Source organism: Callithrix jacchus, chromosome 2 (genome assembly GCF_049354715.1).
Source record: "Callithrix jacchus isolate 240 chromosome 2, calJac240_pri, whole genome shotgun sequence".
NCBI lineage: Eukaryota > Metazoa > Chordata > Mammalia > Primates > Cebidae > Callithrix > Callithrix jacchus.
Window position 1 is genome coordinate 16,557,702 of NC_133503.1, and position 19,810 is coordinate 16,577,511.

At 41.6% G+C, this 19,810-nt stretch overlaps 1 protein-coding gene across 28 annotated transcripts in view; it reads right to left on the minus strand.

Annotated features, from left to right (window-relative positions):
- Nucleotides 1-19,810, minus strand: part of LOC108589316 (E3 ubiquitin-protein ligase RNF216) — a 103,157-nt gene that overhangs the window by 42,917 nt on the left and 40,430 nt on the right. For 22 of the 28 annotated variants that reach the window (XR_013530305.1, XR_013530303.1, XR_013530304.1 and 19 more), the window contains exons 6-8: nt 14,832-14,934; nt 13,555-13,719; nt 9,835-9,949 (exon numbers count right to left, since the gene is read on the minus strand). Coding sequence is in view for 15 of the 28 variants with exons in the window: in XM_054248800.2 (XP_054104775.1) it covers nt 9,835-9,949; nt 13,555-13,719; nt 14,832-14,934 (383 nt within the window). In the remaining 13 variants the exon portion in view is untranslated. Of the gene's footprint in view, nt 1-694; nt 990-4,144; nt 5,944-6,497; nt 7,583-7,807; nt 9,950-13,554; nt 13,720-14,831; nt 14,935-19,810 lie in introns of those variants that run through there. The other 6 variants (XM_078357985.1, XM_054248806.2, XM_078357952.1 and 3 more) reach the window with 5 other exon arrangements.

Sequence of the window (19,810 nt, forward strand, 5' to 3'; positions counted from 1 at the left end):
TCCTGAAGGGAGCCTCTTTATCTATGATACTTACATGATAATCTATTGTATTTATAGCTATGTGGTAGTTCCCCTAAATTCTTGTGATACAAATTTTTATTCGCTGTTTAATGTTTGTTACTGAATTCTGAGTATTTAGTTGTGATTTTTAACATCTTAGATATATACTAATATGTCTAATATGTACTATACATTTAGTGGTTTATTTTGAAAAAGATGGGCACAGAATTATTACTACACTTATTTTAAATACTTTGGAAATACGGGTATTTTTTAATAGATGCTGTTCCTATAAAGTTGTGTGATAGGTGTTATAGCTGTTATATACACATAAATATAATTTTGGTTTCCTTTTTATGAGAGGATTCTTTTTATTCTAAATCTTTTATCTTTAAATCTTTGTATCTATTAATGCGTGTGGTACTGAAGCAAGCACTCTTTTTACCTATACTACTTAGTATATCTATTACATTTATCGCCATGTGATAGTTCCCATAAATTCAGGTAAAAATAAATTTTTATTTGATGTTAAGTGTATGTTTTTGAAATGTGAGAACTCAGACTTAATTTTTGCCTCGTATTGACATGTTTGTACGTTACCTTGAAGAGGATATGTGTTTTGAACAAGGCCATGAGCTGTGTGTTTTGAAGTAGGCCATGAGCTGTGTGTTTTCAAGGGAACAGTGCAGTGCATCTCTTGGGAAACCTAATAAACATGAAGTTTTCTCATCTTCACAGTAAGTGTGATCAGATTGCTCTGAATTGATATTTGCTGTCAAGTGACATTTTTCATTAACAGGGTTGTGGTTACTTGAATATATTTATTAGCTCTGAAGGATAATCCTGTTAGCTGGGCACAGTGGCGCATGCCTGTAATCTCAGCTTCTCAGGAGGCTGAGGCAGGAGAATTGCCTGAACCCAGGAGGCGGAGGTTGCGGTGAGCCGAGATCGCGCCATTGCACTCCAGCCTGGGTAACAAGAGCCAAACTCTGTCTCAAAAAAAAAAAAGAAAGAAAAAAACATAAGGCTGGGTGCAGTGCACACACCTATAATCCCAGCACTTTTGGGGGTCACAGTGGGAGGATCATCTGAGGCCAGGAGCTTGAGACCAGCCTGGGTAACATGGCATCTACATCTATTTTTTTTAAAGTTTTTTTTAAAAGGAATAAGGAGAAGAGAGGGCTGATCCCAAGCTAGAGTTTGTTTGGTTTTTTTGCTTTCCTTTTTGAGACAGAGTGTCACTCTGTCTCCCAGGTTGGAGTGCAGTGGCACAATCACAGCTCAGTGCAAACTCTACCTCCCAGGTCCAAGTGATTTTTCTGCCTCAACCTCCCTAGTAGCTAGAATTACAGTGTGTGCCACCACACGTGGCTATTTTTTGTACTTTTAGTAGAGGCAGGATTTCAACATGTTGGCCAGGCCGGTCTCGAACTCCTGACTTAAGGTGATATGCCCGCCTCAGCCTCCCAAAGTGATGGGAGTACAGGCATAGCCACTGTGTCCAGCCCAGCATGATACTTCCTTTTCTTGTGTGAGATGGAGTCTCACTCTGTCTCCTAGGCTGGAGTGCAGTGATGCTATCTTGGCTCGCTGCAACCTTTGCCTCCTGGGTTTAAGTGATTCTCCTGTCTCAGCTTCCTGAGTAGCTGGAACTACAGGCACATGCCACCATACCCAGCGAATTTTTTATTTTTATTTTTTTTTAGTAGAGACAGGGTTTCACCATGTTGGCCAGGATGATCTTGAACTCCTGACATCAGGTGACCCACCCACCTTTGCTTCCCAAAGTGCTGAGATTGCAGGTATGAGCCACTGTGCCTGGCCTGATACTTTCATTACAGTTTTATGTAAGAAAAACACTGGCAAAAGTTAAGACCAGCCAAAAGCAGAGACACAAAACGCAAACTCTGAGAGGGTGTCAAAGATGCCCTCTCTGTGTCCTAAGGACGCCCCATCCTCTCAGCACACTGATGTGTGTCACCAGCCAAGGAAGCTCCCCTGGGCTTCCACATCCAGGGCTTTTATTACAGTGGCCGGGTTGATTCAGTCACTGGCCAGGCAGCTCAGTCCATCTCTAGCCCCCTAGTTCCTTTCTGGGAGTCGGGCTGACACCATGTGGCTTGAAGTCACAACCTTCAAATCACATGGTTGGTCATCTGGTATGTGTGACCCCTTGCCAAGCCATCTGGTTGGCATGAACTCAGGTGTAACCCTGGGGAGCCACTGTGAGTAACAGACATGCCTATCACCCAGGAAATTCCAAGGACATATAGTCTCTCCAGCAATCAGAGACAAAGACTGAAACAACTGGGAATAAGCGGGGAAGTGTCAGACAGCAGAGAAACACATAAACTCCTTTCCATATGTGTGTATAATGTATATAAAATATATATTCAATATAGTACTATATTAAATATATAAATTGCTTTATAAATATGTCATATTTATATGTAACATAGGTATATATATATATATATAAATATTCTAAATATAGGGAGAAATTTATGTATTTCTCCCTTTGTTTATTTTTGAGTTGGAGTCTTGCTCTGTCACCAGGCTGGAGTGTAGTGATGCAATCTTGGCTCCTGGCAACCTCAGCCTCCTGGGTTCAAGTGATTCTCCTGCCTCAGCCCCCCAAGTAGCTGGGATTACAGGTGACTGCCACCATGCCCAGCTAATTTTTGTATTTTTCATAGAGGTAGGGTTTCACCATCTTGGCCAGCGTGGTCTTGAACTCCTGACTTCAGGTAGTCCGCCTACCTTGGCCTCTCAAAGTGCTGGGATTAAAGGCATGAGCCATCACCCCTGACTTACTTCCAGAGTTTCAATAACAGACATGTGGTTGAAGAAGAAAAGGAAGCCATGGTCTAGATGATAGAAACTTCATGAAAAGAGGCCAGTGAAGGGCAGGACGTGAAGCTCTCTACCTACAGGAAACCAACCCAGAGCCTCTTACAGGGACTTCAAGCACAGACGACCAGGAAAATCTGCATGAACCTGAGCCCTGGACCTAAGACAGGCCAAGGTCTTGACTGTTTCTACAGACTCACAAGATGCAATCTCTGTGGTCCAGGCCCATGGGGCTATCTGGAAAAGGGGGCCTTGTCAATGCCAATAATAAGAAAATCAAATGTAGGGCAGAAATTCTGGCACTAATGTGGGCTGTGAAAAGGCCTTAACAAATTACTCTGGTCCACTGCCAAGGTCATCAAAGGCGTGACTCTGAAATAATACATTTCAAGATGCCAGGGCCAAGATACCTGCACCCCTAGCCATATTGGTTAGGCTAATCTTGAACTCCCGGTCTCAAGTGATCACCTGCCTTGGGCTCCCAAGGTTCTGGGATTACATGCGTGAGCCGTAACGTAATGTAACCGTGCCTGGCCAGAAACTTGTTTATCAAGTTAATGGCATAAGCACCAAGACTTATTTCAAGTGACTTTAAAATATTTTAATTTTATATTCTCAGATATAATCTGACAAGAATGTTATTCATGTTATTAAGAACCAAGATTTTTAGCATAGAGAAAAGAAAATAAATTTGGCAGGGCATGGTGGTGCATGCCTGTAACCCCAACACTTTGGAGGCCGATGCTGAGGACAGCTTGAGGCCAAAAGTTCAAGACCAGCCTGGACAACATGGGGAAACCCAGGCTCTACAAAAAAATACAAAAAAGTTAGCCAGGTGTGGTGGCACACACCTGTAGTCCCAGCTACTCAAGAGGCTGAGGTGGAAGGATTGCTTGAACCCAGGAGGTTGAGGCAATAAGCCATGATTTCGTCATTGCACTCAAGCCTGGGTGACACATGGGGATCCTCTGTCAAAAGAGAAAAGGAAAAAAATGCAAAGGCGGCACTTTGGAGAAATTGTTGAGTCCAGGTCAGAGAAAGCAGAAGTTGAAACAAGGTCACCTTGCTGTGCCCAAAGGCAAGGATGTTGTCAGAGACTACTGGGGTCAGGTAAAGAGAGACCAACTTGAAGGGGTAGCCACTAACCAGAGATGGGACAATGTGAACATCACCAAAAATAAATGACTACAATCAATTAAAATACATCCATTGATCTGCCAATACTTTAAGTACTTATCTGATAAGATATGTGATATTAATAAATGTGATTCTGTAACAGATGAATGAAAATAAGAAAAAAATTCTAATTTCGGCTTAAAAATCTAGAATTTTGGTCAAAAATGATCACTTCATTTTTGAGAAAATGCCTGCCAAATACCTAATTTTGAATAATCATAGTTTTGCTGTCAGTCACTTTTTTCCAAGTAAAAAGTGGCCAATGCAGCTGCTTTGTGGCTCAGTTGCACAAGCACTTTTCCGTACTTGGATATAAGACAAGCTTCATATCCTGGAATGTGGCAGAAGCATTTCATTTTATTACATAGAATATTAAAAAGATGTTTTCAAGGGTCAAAATTGGGTAAAATAATTTTTACTGCTTTATCAAAGACATTTTTCCCCCCAAAGACGGAGTCTTGCTCTGCCACCCCGGCTAGACTGCTGTGGCCTGATCACGACTCACTGCAACCTCTGCCTCCCAAGTTCAGCGATTCTTGTACGTCAGCCTCCTGAGTACCTGGGATTACAGGCGTCCTCCTAATTTTTTTGTATTTTTGGTATAAACGGGGTTTCACCATGGTGGCCAGACTGGTCTTAAACTCCTGACCTCGTGATCTGCGCTCCTCGGCCTCCCAAAGCATGCCTGGGACCTTATAGGTGTGAGCTACCCTGCCTGGCCTATCAAAGACATTTTTAGGTGAAACTGGTATGTCTTAAAAATGTAAGAGCATGGTGGTGAAGAAAACTGATTATGAGGATGGCTCTGTGCCACTGGACTGATACACACCAAGGGAAAACTGCTTTTGTTCTGCTGGTACAGATTCAATACGGAGAAAAAGCAAATAGTTTTCCTTGATCAACACAGGTGTGAACTACGGGGACCCACTTATGTGCTGATTTTCTTCTGCTTCTGCCACCCTGAGACAGCAAAACCAACATACCCCTCCTTCTCAGCCTTCTCAACGTGAAGACCATGAGGATAAAGACCTTCTCATGCTGATCCACTCTTCCATTTAATGAACAGTAAGTATATTTTCCTAATAACGTTTTTTTCTCTAGCTTATCTTAATGTAAGAATACAGCCTGTAATACACAAAACATACCAAGTATGTTCATTGACTGTTATATGGGTAAGGCTTCCTGTCAACAGTAGGCTGTTCGAAGTTAAGTTTTGGGGCAGTCAAACAATATATGCAGACTTTCAACTGCACAGGGGGATAGCACTCCTAACCCTCATGTTGTTTAAGGGTCACTGTAATGTCTTGCATAGTTAAGAGAGGTTTGACCTCCCAGACCTCCAAGAGTCTTGAGGAACCCAGGGATCTCTGGGTCACACTTTGAGAGCCACTGGTCTAGAAGATACTTATTAAACAACCAATATATACATTCCAGCTGACTTGCACATTTGATCCTATATTTAGAAAAATTTAAGAGAGAAATGGAATCTCTTTCTGGTTTTTCTCCATTAGAGGTTGAGGGAGGAGGTGAAAGAGATACACAAAGCTACAATTAAAATTTTCTATTTTCTAACATAAATCTGATTTATGAAACCACAAACATAAGTATTATGACAAAACCCAGTATTTTTTTTAATTTAAAAAATGTTGTTATATATCCAAGTTAATCACTCTCTAAAGAAAAGGGAAATCTTAAAAGACAGTTTTGTACTAACTAAACCCTGAGAGCAGACTAGAATCCCAGAAACACATCCCAAGACCAGAGCACATCTTCCTATCTCTGCCATCTCTTTGATTTTCTGCTCATAGAACTCCTGCTCTTGTTGCACAGCTGGAAGAAGAGCACGCCGGTCATAGGACCTACAATGTCGCCGCTTATTTTCCAGAAAGAACATCCTCTTTTCTATTTTTATGTCACCTAGAAGATATATGACGATGCAAAAGCATGCAGACAAGTGTGTGTTAGGAATCTGGGCCAGCTATGTCCACTTTTCCTGGCCTCATCCTCCACCTTCTCTCTGGCAATGTTTCATGATTTCTGTATCACATTCTACCATTTGGAAAGACTGAGCTTTATACCATTTGCCAATCTACCACCCACTCTTTGCTCGTTCTGGTTTTTTCCCTCTGTTTATGCTCCAATTAGAAGGCATCTCCTACCTGTCAGAAGTGCACTATGTGAATATACCACAACTTATTATCTATTTCGATACTGAGGACATGGGTTTATCATTTTAGGTTAATCTGAATAGTGCTGCTTACACCTATTTATTGTTCCCATGTAGCTGGGAATTGCTAGATCATGGGATAGGCTGACTTTCAGCTTTAGAAAATAATGACAGTTTTCCGTTGTACCTGTTTACACCCTTCCTTTATCAGCAATGCACGTGAGTTCCAGTCTCTCCATGTTCTTACCAACACCTATCATCAGTTTTTAATTTTAGCCATTCTGGTGGGTGCAAATATGCTGAATGTTTTTCAATCATTTTTATTTTGAAAGCATTCAAATATATAAGGGGCAGAAGGAATAGAGGCTATATTCACCACAATATATTATAACATGAGAATAAAAGATAGCAGAATGACAAATAACCGATATGTAATTGATCTCTTCAGGTTTTGTATTTCTTTTGCTGATTTGGTAATTTATGATTTTTTTTTTCTTCTTGAGACAGAGTCTTGCTCTGTTGCTCAGGCTGGAGTGCAGTAGCACATTCATAGTTCACTGCAGCCTCAACTCTTGGACTCAAGAGATCCTCCCACCTCAGCCTCCTGAGGAACTCGGACTATACAGCCAGGTGCCACCAAGCCCAGCTAATTTTTCTGTATCTTTTGTAGAGATGGGAATTTGCCATGTTGTCCAGGCTAGTCTTGAAATCCTGAGCTCAAGCGATTCACCAGCCTTGAGGCCTCCCAAAGTGCTGGGATTATAGGTGTGAGCCACACTACCTGACAAATTTATGTTTTACTAGAAAACTTTATCTCATCTAGATTTTTAATTTATTGGTCATCTCTTGATGTTAACATTTGCCATTTGGTTCCCAATACATTTTATTTTAATTCTCCTTTTCTCTTGCTCATTCTCACTAGTTTAAACTTTTTCGGTCCTGGCACAGTGGCTCATGCCTGTAATCCTAGTACTTTGGGAGGCCGAGACAGGTGGATTACCTGAGGTCAGGAGTTCAAGACCAGCCTATCTAACATGGTGAAACCCCATCTCTACTAAAAATACAAAAATTAACCAGGCGTGGTGGCACACACCTGTAATCCCAGCAACTTGGGAGGCTGAGGCAGGAAAATCACTTGAGCCCGGAGAAGAAGGTTACAGTGAGCCCAGATCACGCCATTAACTCCAGCCTGGGTGACAGGAACAAGACTCTGTCACCCCCCCACACAAAAAAAACCCAAAACCAAAAACAAAAACCCCACTGTTTTTGGTTTTATAAGAATAGAAACGCATATGTTTAGAGAGCAAGCTTTGAAGTCAGATTCCCAGGTCGGCCACTTGCTATGAAACATCTTGCAAGTTACTTTACTTCTCTGTGCTTCAGTTTTTTCTGTAAAATGATAATAATGGCACATACATCTCATAAGGCTATTTGAAACATAAGTTAATCTATTAAAGCACTTAGAAAAGTGCCTGGTACATATTAAGTACTCAATAAATGTTAATTACTATAATTATCAATGCCATAAATTAAAACACTTTTTCACCTTCTATTATTTCTTTCGCCTTTACTCAGTTCTTTTTGCAGTTTATCATGTTCAAGCAGTAAGAGTTATTTTCAGTCCTTTATTTTTAAAATAAATGCAATTAGGTCTACAAAATTCCCTCTAATGCATTTTCCTGCATGACCATAAAAAGGACAGAGCAGAGAGAACTCTGTTTCACTCCTGAGTCAAGCAATTATAGCCCAAAGAGCAGTGCTTAGATAGAAAACAAACCGAAAAGGAGAAAAATGGGATTCCTGGAGCAGATGAGGGATTCTTAGCCCATGTCCTTATAAAAAGCTGTTAAAAAAGGCTAAGTGTGAGTCATAAACATTAAACTACTAATATAAATCAAGAATATTTTCTATATAATGCTTCCAGGGTCCTTAAAGATTATCTGATAATGGCAGGGCATGGTGTCACATGCCTGTAATCCCAGCACTTTCGGAGGCTGAGGAGGGCGGATGACCTGAGGTTGGGTGTTCAAGACAAGCCTGATCAACATGAAGAAACCCTGTCTCTGCTAAAAATACAAAATTTAGCCAGGCACGGTGGAACATGCCTGTAATCCCAGCTACTGGGGAGGCTGAGGTAGGAGAATTGCCTGAACCCAGGAGGCGGAGGGTGCGGTGAGCTGAGATCACGCCATTGCACTCTAGCCTGGGTAACAAGAGCGAAACTCCATCTCAAAAGAAAAAAAAGAGTATCTGATATGTACAATTTAAGAATCAGCATCTGAATTAAAGTGCTATTCCTAAAACAAAGGACTGAACCAAATAAAATGAAGTTTACAGGGAAAAATGTGAGATGCAGAAAAACCTAGAGGTGTATGACTTCACAGAAATGTGGGTGAAAAGACCAAGGCTGAATGGGAGCAGACCTCATGTAAAATATGATGTCCTGTCTTCACCCCAACTTTCAAAATGATGCTGACAAGCTAGAGAAGGGCACGCAGGGAAGGGCAGAAGGGCAGTCAGGCTGACGAAGGGGCAACAGCCAGAATCTGTCTCTCCAGATTCTATCACTGTACAGTGGTGGAAGGCAAGAACTACAACCACGGCAGGACATTTGAGGACAGCATATACTGACTTAATATAAAGGAAGAACTGTCTAAAAGACAGAGTTGACCAACAAGGGAGTAAACTATCCTGAAAAGTAGTACTTTTTCCACCACTAAAGTCAGACACAAACGCTGTATGGCTACGCACAAGGATGCCTGTTGTGACCTCTGGATAAACTCGGCTGAATGAAAACCCACCTGCACACTGTCCCTAGTTCTACATTCTGCCACAGGCCAGGGGAACGTCATGTTAGCAGACCACTGCTGCACAGATTGGCTTAGCAACCTCAGGAGTCATAGCCTAAGGGATTTTCTTTTCGCTACTGAAGAGTTCATAGTAAATTCATATTCTTTCCAACTTTATAGTTACCCAAGTTTCCACTTAGTCATACCTGAAATCAAGTGCAGTAATTAAGTACACATGTAACAGAAACACAAGAGAAAAGGAAAGGGAAATGTTCCTGTTTATGGCATGATCTCTAGAAAAAGTTGTAGTAAACTCAGAAAAAATCTGTTATAAAACTAAACAAGTTTACGTTTTTGGGGATTAGACCTGAAGTAACCTCTTCAAAACAGTTTCCAGCACTGATTTCATCAATAAGAATGATAGAATTTTGGAGAAACATGTGGCTATTAGCCATCCTCTCAGGTGCATAAATGACCCTCTGCAGTAAGCCCTCATTCAAAAGTCTGGGTGGTTTCACCTAATAATACAGCCAATTAACACCACGCCTTTAAGACCAGTTTTTTCCCCAAGCTTAACAGCACACCCAAAAATACCTTCCCACACATGAATTTTCTAACAGCACACAAAGTTTTTCTGTCATAGTTTATCTTAAGTATGAAGAAGGAAGCCAACAAGTGCAGCCACTTTCTAAAAATTTTGATGCGCTGTGAAAATAGTTCCTGTCAGTCACTCCTTGGACTGGCCTGGTCAGATGCTCGGCAGACACCAGCAGCACGACTTTCTTCACTGACCGTGGGAAGAAAAGGTACAGCGTTGCAGCTACACACTGCCAGCAACACAGTTTGCATTACCTTGTTCAAACTTGAAATCGATGTAAGAATACTGATTCATTTCTTTTCTCTTCTTCCTTTTTCCACTGGTTTCTGGTGATAGCTCCTGCCATTTTTTAATGGCATCGGAAAAGGCCTGAAAATTGAGAAAGGGAAAGATTACCTCCATAAATGGAAAATAAGAATACATGAAACAGGCAATCCAAAAATGCCATTTAACATAGTTTCAACTTTCTTCCCAGCACGGCTAACAAGAACAGGCAGTGGCAGCTGGGCTGGTAGCTCACGCCTGTAATCCCAGCATTCTGGGAGGCCAAGGCGGGTGGATCACCTCAAGTCAAGAGTTCAAGACGAGCTTGGCCAACATGGCAAAACTCCGTCTCTACTAAAAATAGAAAAACTGGCCAGGTGGGGTGCTGCGTGCCTGTAATCCCAGCTACTCCTACTGAGGCAGGAGAATCACTTGAACCCAGGAGGGGGAAGTTGCAGTGAGCCGAGACTGCACCACTGCACTCCAGCCTGGGTAACAGAGTGAGATTGTGCTCAAAAAACAAACCAACAAATAAAAAGGCAGTGGCAAAATATTATTTTCATTTCTCTGACTTTCATAAATTGGTACAGTGGTGGAAGCAAAACACTCACAGGTTAGAAAGTGACTAGGGAAAATAAAATCTGTTGGCTGGGTGCAGTGGCTCATAACTGTAATCTTAGCACCATGGGAGGCTGAGTGGGGCGGATCGTTTGAGCTTAGGAATTTGAGACCAGCCTGGGCAACAGGGGGACAACCCATCTCTATTAAAAATACAAAAAAAACAGCCAGGTGTGGTGGAGCACAGCTGTGGTCCTAGCCACTCAAAGGCTAAGGAAGGAGAATCACTTGAACCTGAGAGGCGATGCTGCACTGAGCTGAGATGGCGCCACTGCACTATATCCTGTCTCATATAAAACAAAACTGTCCAAGCTGTCCTTGCGTAAGTACAGGTTAAAATCAGATGACAATGGGCTGGTGAGTTCCATTCTATGGGCAAATCTTCCATGTTCTTTCTCTGGCCAATGCTCCTCTTCACTTTCCCCAAATCTGCTTCTCCCACACTCTTCTCTGCGTGCATCTATATCCACCCCACCCTTCAACACCATGCTGGAGTTCAAAATCCTCCCACTAGTGAGGATTCCTTTTCTTTCCTACCTTCAGCTTCTCCCTCTTACATCTTTCTTATCAACATTTAAACGTGCTCTACTCAGGCCAGGTGCAGTGGTTCATGCCTGTAATCCCAGCACTTTGGGAGGCTGAGATGAATGTATAACCTGAGGTCAGGAGTTCAATACCAGCCTGGCCAACATGGCAAAACCCCATCTCTACTAAAAAAAATTACAGGCACCTGCTGACAGGTGCCTGTAATCCCAGCGACTTGGGAGGCTGAGGCAGGAGGATTATTTGAACCTGGAGGCTGAAGGTTGCAGTGAGCCAAGATAGCACCATTGTACTCCAGCCTGAGCGACAGAGTGTGACTCGGTCTGAAAAAAAGAAAGAAAAAGTGCTCCAGTCTTTGCCATCCTAAAAAAATGAAAATACGTTCTCCCTTGATCTCATCCCTCTTTCGAGGCCAGCCCCTTTCTTCTTCTCCTCTTTGTAGAGAAACTTATCAAAGAAGGAGCTGTCTGCTGCTTTACTACCTCACACTCATGTACACAAGCTTTCCAGCTGTCTCTAATCTGGCATCTGCCCTGCCTTTGTACTTACTCATCTATGCTTCGTACCGAGTGACCAAGTCCACCATCTGCATTCTAGTCCTCATGTTGTACAAACTCTTAGCAGTGTTTAATAACGTAGGCTGGGCATGGTGGTGTCCCAGCGCTTTGGGAGACTGAGGCAGGATTACAGCCTGAGGCCAGGAGTTCAAAAGCAGCCTGCACAATCTAGCAAGACCCCATTTCTACGAAAAATAAAATAAAAAGATCATCCAGGTGTGGTGGTGCACATCTGATGGCTTGAGCCCAGAAGGTCAAGGTTGCAACGAGCCATGATTGTGCCAATGTACCCCAGCCTGGGTGACAGAGAGAGACCCTGTTTCTAAATAACAGTAACGATGATGATGATGATACAGACTGCTCCACTCTCTCAACTTCCCCTCTTCCTGTCTGCCTGTCTCCTCTGCTTGGTCTTTACATGTCAGGAGTCCTCTCTTCTCACCTGATATCTCATTCGGACTGGTGAGATTATTTTCCATACGCTGATGACTCTCAAAGTCCTATCACCATAAAACTCAAGGAGATACCCCCCAAAAAATTCTATCTACTGTCTGTATTTTCCAAACTTTTTAGTCCATTCAACCTGCCAATGAATTATTTTTTACTCACAAGGCCCTTCTTAGTACATTGGCAACCAATGTTTCACAAGACGGAATTCATAATTATTTCCCTTCAAACAAGATTTTTATACTAGTTAGTCCTCAACCCAATAAATGACAATAACATCTTCCAAACCCCCTTTCACCAAACTCCTACTTGGGTCTGTGATTAAAGGTCCCTTGCTCAGGGAGACCCTTCTGGAGACCCTTGATCTACCTTAGGTTGTTACCTGTTTTACCCTTTCAAAGCCCCTCTATTTTTCTCTCAAAGTCTTTTTTTGGCTGGGTGTGGTGGCTCACACCTGTAATCCAAGCACTTTGGGAGGGTGAGCTGGCAGGATCACAAGAGGTAAGGTGCCTTACCAGCCTGACCAATATGGTGAAATCCCATCTTTACTAAAAATACAAAAATCAGCCAGAGGTGGTAGCGTGCATCTACAGTCTGAGCTACTGAGGAGACCGAGGCCAGAGAATCTCTTGAAACAGGGAGGCAGAGGCTGGAATGAGCCGAGACTGTGCCACTGCACTCTTGTCTGGGTGACAGAATGAGAATCCATGTCAAAAAAAAAAAAAAAAAAAGGTGGAAGGGGCTTGGCCTAGACCTCAGCATGAGCCACATAGTCCTTGGGTCTTACCTTCCTGCAGGTAAGACCCAGAGATAACCAGTACGATAACTCCACATTTGTTTATCCTTTGGTCAAAAGAAAGTCACAGTGTTTGCTGAGAATCACAAGAATTTCAGCAGGAGAACAGCATTTAATGGCAGTAACGGTGACCAAGAGGAGTAAGCCAAAGTCTCTGCTGGTGCGTGTGCTCCTGTGTACAAAGTGGGCACTGTGTGCTGCGCTTCATGGAAAGACACGTCTGTGTTATCCACCACAAACCAGCACCCTTTTCACCCTTAAGAGGCCTTTAAGTGCTATCTACTTTAGGATCCTGGGGACAAAATGCTGGGAGCTGTCAGGAGCTGCCCACTCTCTTCTGATGGGGTACTGCTGAGTTCCTGAACTCTTTACAGACCTTATGTCGTATCACTGATAACTGAGCCACCTGGGGGATGGATGGTAGTGTGACTTGTCCAAAGTGAGAAAGCAAATCAGAAAGAAGCAAGATTAGAACACATCTTTCATACTCCTGCATTCCACAGTAAAATGTATTACCCTCTGTGTTTTTACGGTCAAACCAGAACTTCTCTGCTTCTCATCTATTATTTCTTTTCATTTAGCCCTTCCTAATCAGCAAATACCTATCTACTTATCTTCACTCTAACAAATTCCTTAGCTCTCTGCAATCATAAACAATCCCAACTTCTACACGCTGAACTGTTTATTCTGTTATCATGGGAAGATGTAGTCAAGAAGTGTGACACCAACAGGAAGACCAAGTAGAGCACCTTTCGGGTGATGGCATAGTGTCCTTTAAGCTCGTGCAGGGCCCACTTAATGTCCTGACTACTGAGCATTTTGAAGTCGGCCATGAGGAGGTCAGCAGCTTGGATGAAGCAGCGCTGGTCTAGAGGAGTCAACTTAGAATAGTCAAAAAAGTCTATTTTAGGCAACTGAAATGAGAGAGAAGCATACAATTAGAGGCCAGACAGTACATTTCTCATGTAGGGAAAATCATTTTAAGAATTACATGTACAAGAAAATAACCTCATTTTTTTCTAATTACTCTATAAGGAAGTTACCAGCCCTATAAGAGAGATGAGAAAATGGTGGCTCAGAGAGGTTCAACAACCCTATCTGGAGCCTACAGACTAGTTTTACTAGTTATAACTCGTGAAGAAATATCATTGGGGATTTAAACCAATCTTTCAGCCACCTTCTTTCCATAAAATCTTTACAAACAACTATTTTTTTTTCCTATTATAGAACATGTAAAAGACATAGTCAAAGAATTTGTGTGGAGTTGGAAGATCAAGCAACGGATCTTAATAAAATTAGTTCTCAACCATACTTTACCATATAACACACTAAATGCCAGCTTGAATCACAAATAATGACAATAATTACAGTTTTTAAAAGCCAAACTGTTTACATCTTGATATGAGATCTGGGTTAAACAGGTGTATACACTGTATACAAATCTCACATCAAAAGAAAAAAGAGATTCAACTTTAGGCAATGATATGTATGCTGAAGCGTTTACAGGGAAGTGTATTGATGCTTTTGCAATTGACTCTGAAACACATTATAATGAAACGAAACATAACAAAGATGTGCTGATGGACAGACCGACGGCAGAGGTATGATAAAGAGGATACAGTAAACTGTTAACTTTTTAGTAGTACCAGTGTTGGGTATATAGGTAATCAATGTAAAAGTTTCAACTTTCCTTTAGGTTTGAAAAGTTTCATAATAAAATGTTAGAGTCCTGGCCAGTTCTTGTTTAGCTTTAGGAATTTGCTTTATAGGATTAAAGATATGGAAGATTCGTTTAATTCTTTGTGGGAAAAGGAAGATAAGAATTACATGGAAAGGTAGGAGTTAAAGACAGAATTCAAAGTGGCTCAGATTGGGAGATCCCACTGAAGTATAGATATATTCTCAAATCCTATATCCCTCTGCTAGTCTTTAAAAACTTGTCCCAACAAAGCACTTTCTTCCCACAGAGATAACAACAAAAACAGCAGGGCATTTCCAGGTAGCAAGACAAGAACACAACACTTGCCTTTGTCTCATCTTGGCTGGCCAGCAGACTGCTACTGGGATTTATAATGATTCTATCTTCTCTCTTTGGATAATCTGGATTTTCCAGAAGAAAATTACAAAGTCTGCAAAAACAAACGAGGTTACTTTCACACTGCTTCCAAATCCCACACCTACCCATTGCTTCAAATGCAATGTCTGAAGAATAGAGCCCCTAGTCACACATTACAACTGGCCTATCAAGAAATTAAGATGTTGGTAGCCCAGAAAAACTAAACAAATAAATAAACAACTGTATTGAATTCCTACCTTCGGGAAAGATAAAAAATTTAAAAAGCAATGAACATACTGATGAAAACAAAATCCTCTTATCTATCAGTTGGGTGTTGATGTAATGAAGTCACTGAAACTATTATTGGTTAAACTATGAAACTGTAAATGTGTAAAAGTAGCTACTGTTTGTCAAGAAAACTATGAACAAACAAGAAGTGGGAACCTGTGTATTCACATTTATAATAAAAAATAGTCTGTTAAGAGATGTAATAAATAAATCAAATATAAAAGACCTTCTGTTCATTCATTAATACTTTTTATACCACTATGGTGACATAAAACTCTATGGTAAGATAAAGCCCTATGAGCCATCTGAGTTACACTTGGTTTATTTAACTAACTGCTAGGCCAGGCTGATGAATAGATCATGTTTTCCTATGAACAGACTCTCTTCACAACAAACCCACTAGCTTTGTCTATTATCATCGTGAAATACTTCCAAAGTAAGGATATACAGCGGGAGATAACACACAATGATGTATCACCACCCAGACCCAACAAATATTAACTATCCACGCTGTTCACAGTCAAATCAGACAACCACCTTGGAATGACTGCACAGCAGTAAAGACAGCGTGGGTGGCGTGCAGCTCTAGCCACATTCAGTAGCAAGGAAGCTTCTTTGCTCAGAGGGTAATGCGAACTTCCTCTTCTCTCTACTTCTTCCTCCTACTCCAGGAGATTCCTAGGATGAGCCCTGTAGGTGTCACACTTGCAATTCTCACACATCTCCCTTTTTACCAGTTCTCTTTTGCCAGATGTCAATAGTAAGGCCTATAATAGTAGGGTAGGAGGTCTGGCAGAAAAGGGAGGAGAGAAAAAGTGCCCAGCTCCAGCTCCTTTTCTCACCCAGGTGCCAGTGTTTGGGGAATGGTTTGGAGAAGTTCGTTTATTCTGCAACCCCTGCCAGGGCCCCATGTCAAAGCCCTCTCCCTCATCCTGACAACTCAATGCATTTCCCTTTGTTGTTATTTCCACGAGTCCCATATGCTTTTTATCTCTAAGCTCCCACTTTCCCTACCACCACAGCCTGCCCAGTCTACAGAACACAACGTCAGAGGCCCAAACAGAGAAAAAAGCAGCATCCTCCTCCTATTACAGAGAGATAAGAATTCTGAGTACATTTTCCTTTAAAACCACTGTCATCAGTGGTAATTCCCTGTCCTAGAATTTACTAGTGTGCACTAAGGTTATGCAAATCTTTGAAGGCTGACCTGAGAATTAGCCACCAGCAAAAATCCCGTCTGTGGGGAAAGGCCTGAGTTCCAGACAACTCATTACGTGTGCATATTCAACATGGTTACAAACCAGACACAGACTAGCTTTAAAATTGTCTGTTTTTATGTGTTTTCTCAATTACACGATACATAAGTACACCCCTAGATGATATACAGGTGAAATAGTAGATATGATTTCTTGAAAACAAAACAAAACAAAACAAAACAAAACAAAACAAAACATGTTTGAGAGGGTCATCTCTTCCCAATTCGTATTTTCAACAATATTAAGAACTTCAGATACTGAAATGTTATAGATATGAAGTTCCACACAGCAGAAATCAGAAGCTCTCATTAGAAACTGTCAAAATTCACTTCTAGTTTAATCCCTTCAGTATGCTTACCAATGGAATTCTTCTGAAGGTTAAGTGACATTTGGAGGCACAGAAAATAAAGGACAAAGTTTTTCTTCTACAGAAACAAGTGGTAGCCTCTGTTCTAATATCTGCACTCCGGGGCAAAAGCAGTGGGGAAGCCTGGGTTAAACTTCAACCTGTCCAGCTCTTCACGTGATCTCATGCTTGAGCTGACCTGACATGCTAGCAGATCTAGAGAAGGCACTCCTGTAAAAGTAAGTCAGGCTACTAATCCAACACTGCAACTCTGAGAGTTGTTGCTGCCTTCATCCAGCTGAAGTTGACCACGTGTGAGTGAAAGGTCTAAGTTAACCAGCCAGAATATATTACCTGCCATGTGAAGTTCTCTGATGAATAGGCCCTCGCTGCTTAAAGTGGCCAGATGCTGGGCACGGTGGCTCATGCCTGTAATACCAGCACTTTGGGAGGCAGAGGCAGGTGGATCACAAGGTCAACAAATGGAGACCATCCTGGCCAACATGGTGAAACCCTGTCTCTACTAAAAATACAAAAATTAGCTGGGTGTGGAGGCACATGACTATAATCCCTGCTACTTGGGATGCTGAGGCAGGAGAATCACTTGAACCTGGGAGGTGGAGGCTGCAGTGTGCCAAGATGGCACCACTGCACTCCTGCCTGGTGACAGAAAAGGCCAGATGGTTCCATCTGAAGGTCATTTAAAGACGCACATAAAGCAACTGAGACTGAGCTACAACAAAATCCCAGCCTGCTCTACTCAGCTTTGGGCCTCACTTCCAGATTACATCAACAACATTTTAGTTTAGTTGTGAAATTAACATTGTCCTAGGAGCCCAGGGACTAATGGAAAGAAAAGCAGTGTCAGGAAAACAAGATTGGCTTGAAAAGATGCAATACAATTACTGCACATTCCCTTGCTTTTTCAATTTCATGGGAATTTTTATGTGTTTAAGGATCAATGTTTGCTTCTGAGTGACGCAAAAAGCACAGAGAGTCAGCAAGTCCCTAAAAATAAGTGCATGTGTGAGACTTAGGAAGTAGGAGAACAGAACTGTTAACAGGTGTCAATTTGATTATATTTTAGTGATTTTTACAGATAATCTTAAAGATATATTTAAAACATGTTCATTCACAGAAGGGGAGGGAAGTATTAAAGTATACTCAATTTATATGAGGTTAAGTTGTTAAAAAATACTAAAACATGGTATCTGGCATTCAAATCACTATTATATAAATAAGCTAAGTTTATACTTTTTCTATCATTTACATTTTCTGTAATTAAACACGTATTATTTCATAACTAGAAAAACACCCCCCAAAAAAAGGAATTCAAAGAGAGAAGTAAACAATTCACATGCAAGGGAGATACAATCAGTAAATAAATATATGAAAAACACAGCCAATTACCAAAGATATGTCACCTAGACTACCTTATGCCTAGTTAACAACTACAAAAAAATAACATCCTAATTCAGTACTGTTGAAGAACTGTTAAAGCAATCCACACATATAAGTTGCTTTTTAGATGACTGGAAGCCTACAAGAAATATTTCATTGTAAAAAAGGTAGTCATCACTGCTCACTTTTGCTGTAAACCTAAAACTGCTATAAAAAATAAAGCTCTACTAAAAATATAAAAACTAGCTGGGTGTGGTGGGAGGCTGATGCAGGAGAATCGCTTGAACCCGGGAGATGGAGGCTGCGGTGAGCCGAGATAGCACCACAGCACTCCAGCCTGGGCAAGAGAGCAAGACTTCGTCTCAAAAAAAAAAAAAAGTGAGTAATGCAAAAACTTCAAGACAGGAATCTAAAGCAGTTTCAAACTAACACTGCCCCTGGGGACTTGAAAGAAGCATGACAGGCTGGTCTTGAACTCCTGACCTCAGGTGATCCCCCTGCCTCAGCCTCCCATAGTGATGGGATTACAGGTGTGAGCCACGCACCTGGCCTTTCCTTAATCTTTATAAATTTTACTTAACATGCCTCTGGGGACTTGCAGGAAGCAAAAGCAAATCCTCTCTAAAGAAACCAACTCTATCAAGACCTCAACACGTGAGCTTACAGTCAAACTTAGAACACACAAGAGAGCAAGGCACCATGGGAGCCAGCAGGAAACACGGAATACGATTCCCAAGAACCTAACACATCAGGACAATCAAACTCACATAGAAGCTGTTATTGTTTGAGAAAATACCAACTATTTGTTAACAATAAGAAAAAAAAAAGAAGAGAAGGTATGTTATTGTTTAAAGAAAACAAAAAGAATTAAAAATACAGGCAAAGAGTAAAACTCTAGGAAAATAACCAAGAGAATTAAAAGCTAAAATAACATAACTGAAATACAGTAACACAGTGGATGGGTTAAAAAGAGATTACACTTGGGCCGGGTGTGGTGGCTCACACCTATAATCCAGCACTTTGGGAGACCAAGAAGGCGAATCACGAGGTTAAGAGATGGAGACCTTCCTGGCCAACATGGCGAAACCCCATTTCTACTAAAAATACAAAAAGTTAGCTGGGTATGGCGACACGTGCACGTAGTCCCAGCTACTCGGGAGGCTGAGGCAGGAGAGTCGCTTGAACCTGGGAGACAGAGGTTGCAGTGAGCTGAGTTCAAAGAGGTGGATTTAGAGACATGGAAGATGTGGGTGAAGTTACACAAGACAGGAAATAGCTACAAAATTTCTAGAACTGATCAATATCACCAATCTATGGCCTGGTAGCCTATGTGCTTAACGGTTTTGCCTTACTGAGAAGCATGTTAAGTAAAATTTATAAAGCTTAAGGAAAGGCCAGGTGCATGGCTCACACCTATATTCCCAGCACTATGGGAGTTTGAGGCAGGTGGATCACCTGAGGTCAGGAATTCAAGACCAGCCTGGCCAACATGGCGAAACCCCGTCTCTATTGAAAGTACAAAAATTTGCTGGTGTGGTGGCTCACGCCTGTAATCCCAGCACTTTGGGAGGCTGAGGCGGGTGGATCACATGAGGTCAGGAGTCTGAGACCTGGCCAACATGGTGAAACCCCTGTCTCTACTAAAAATACAAAAATTA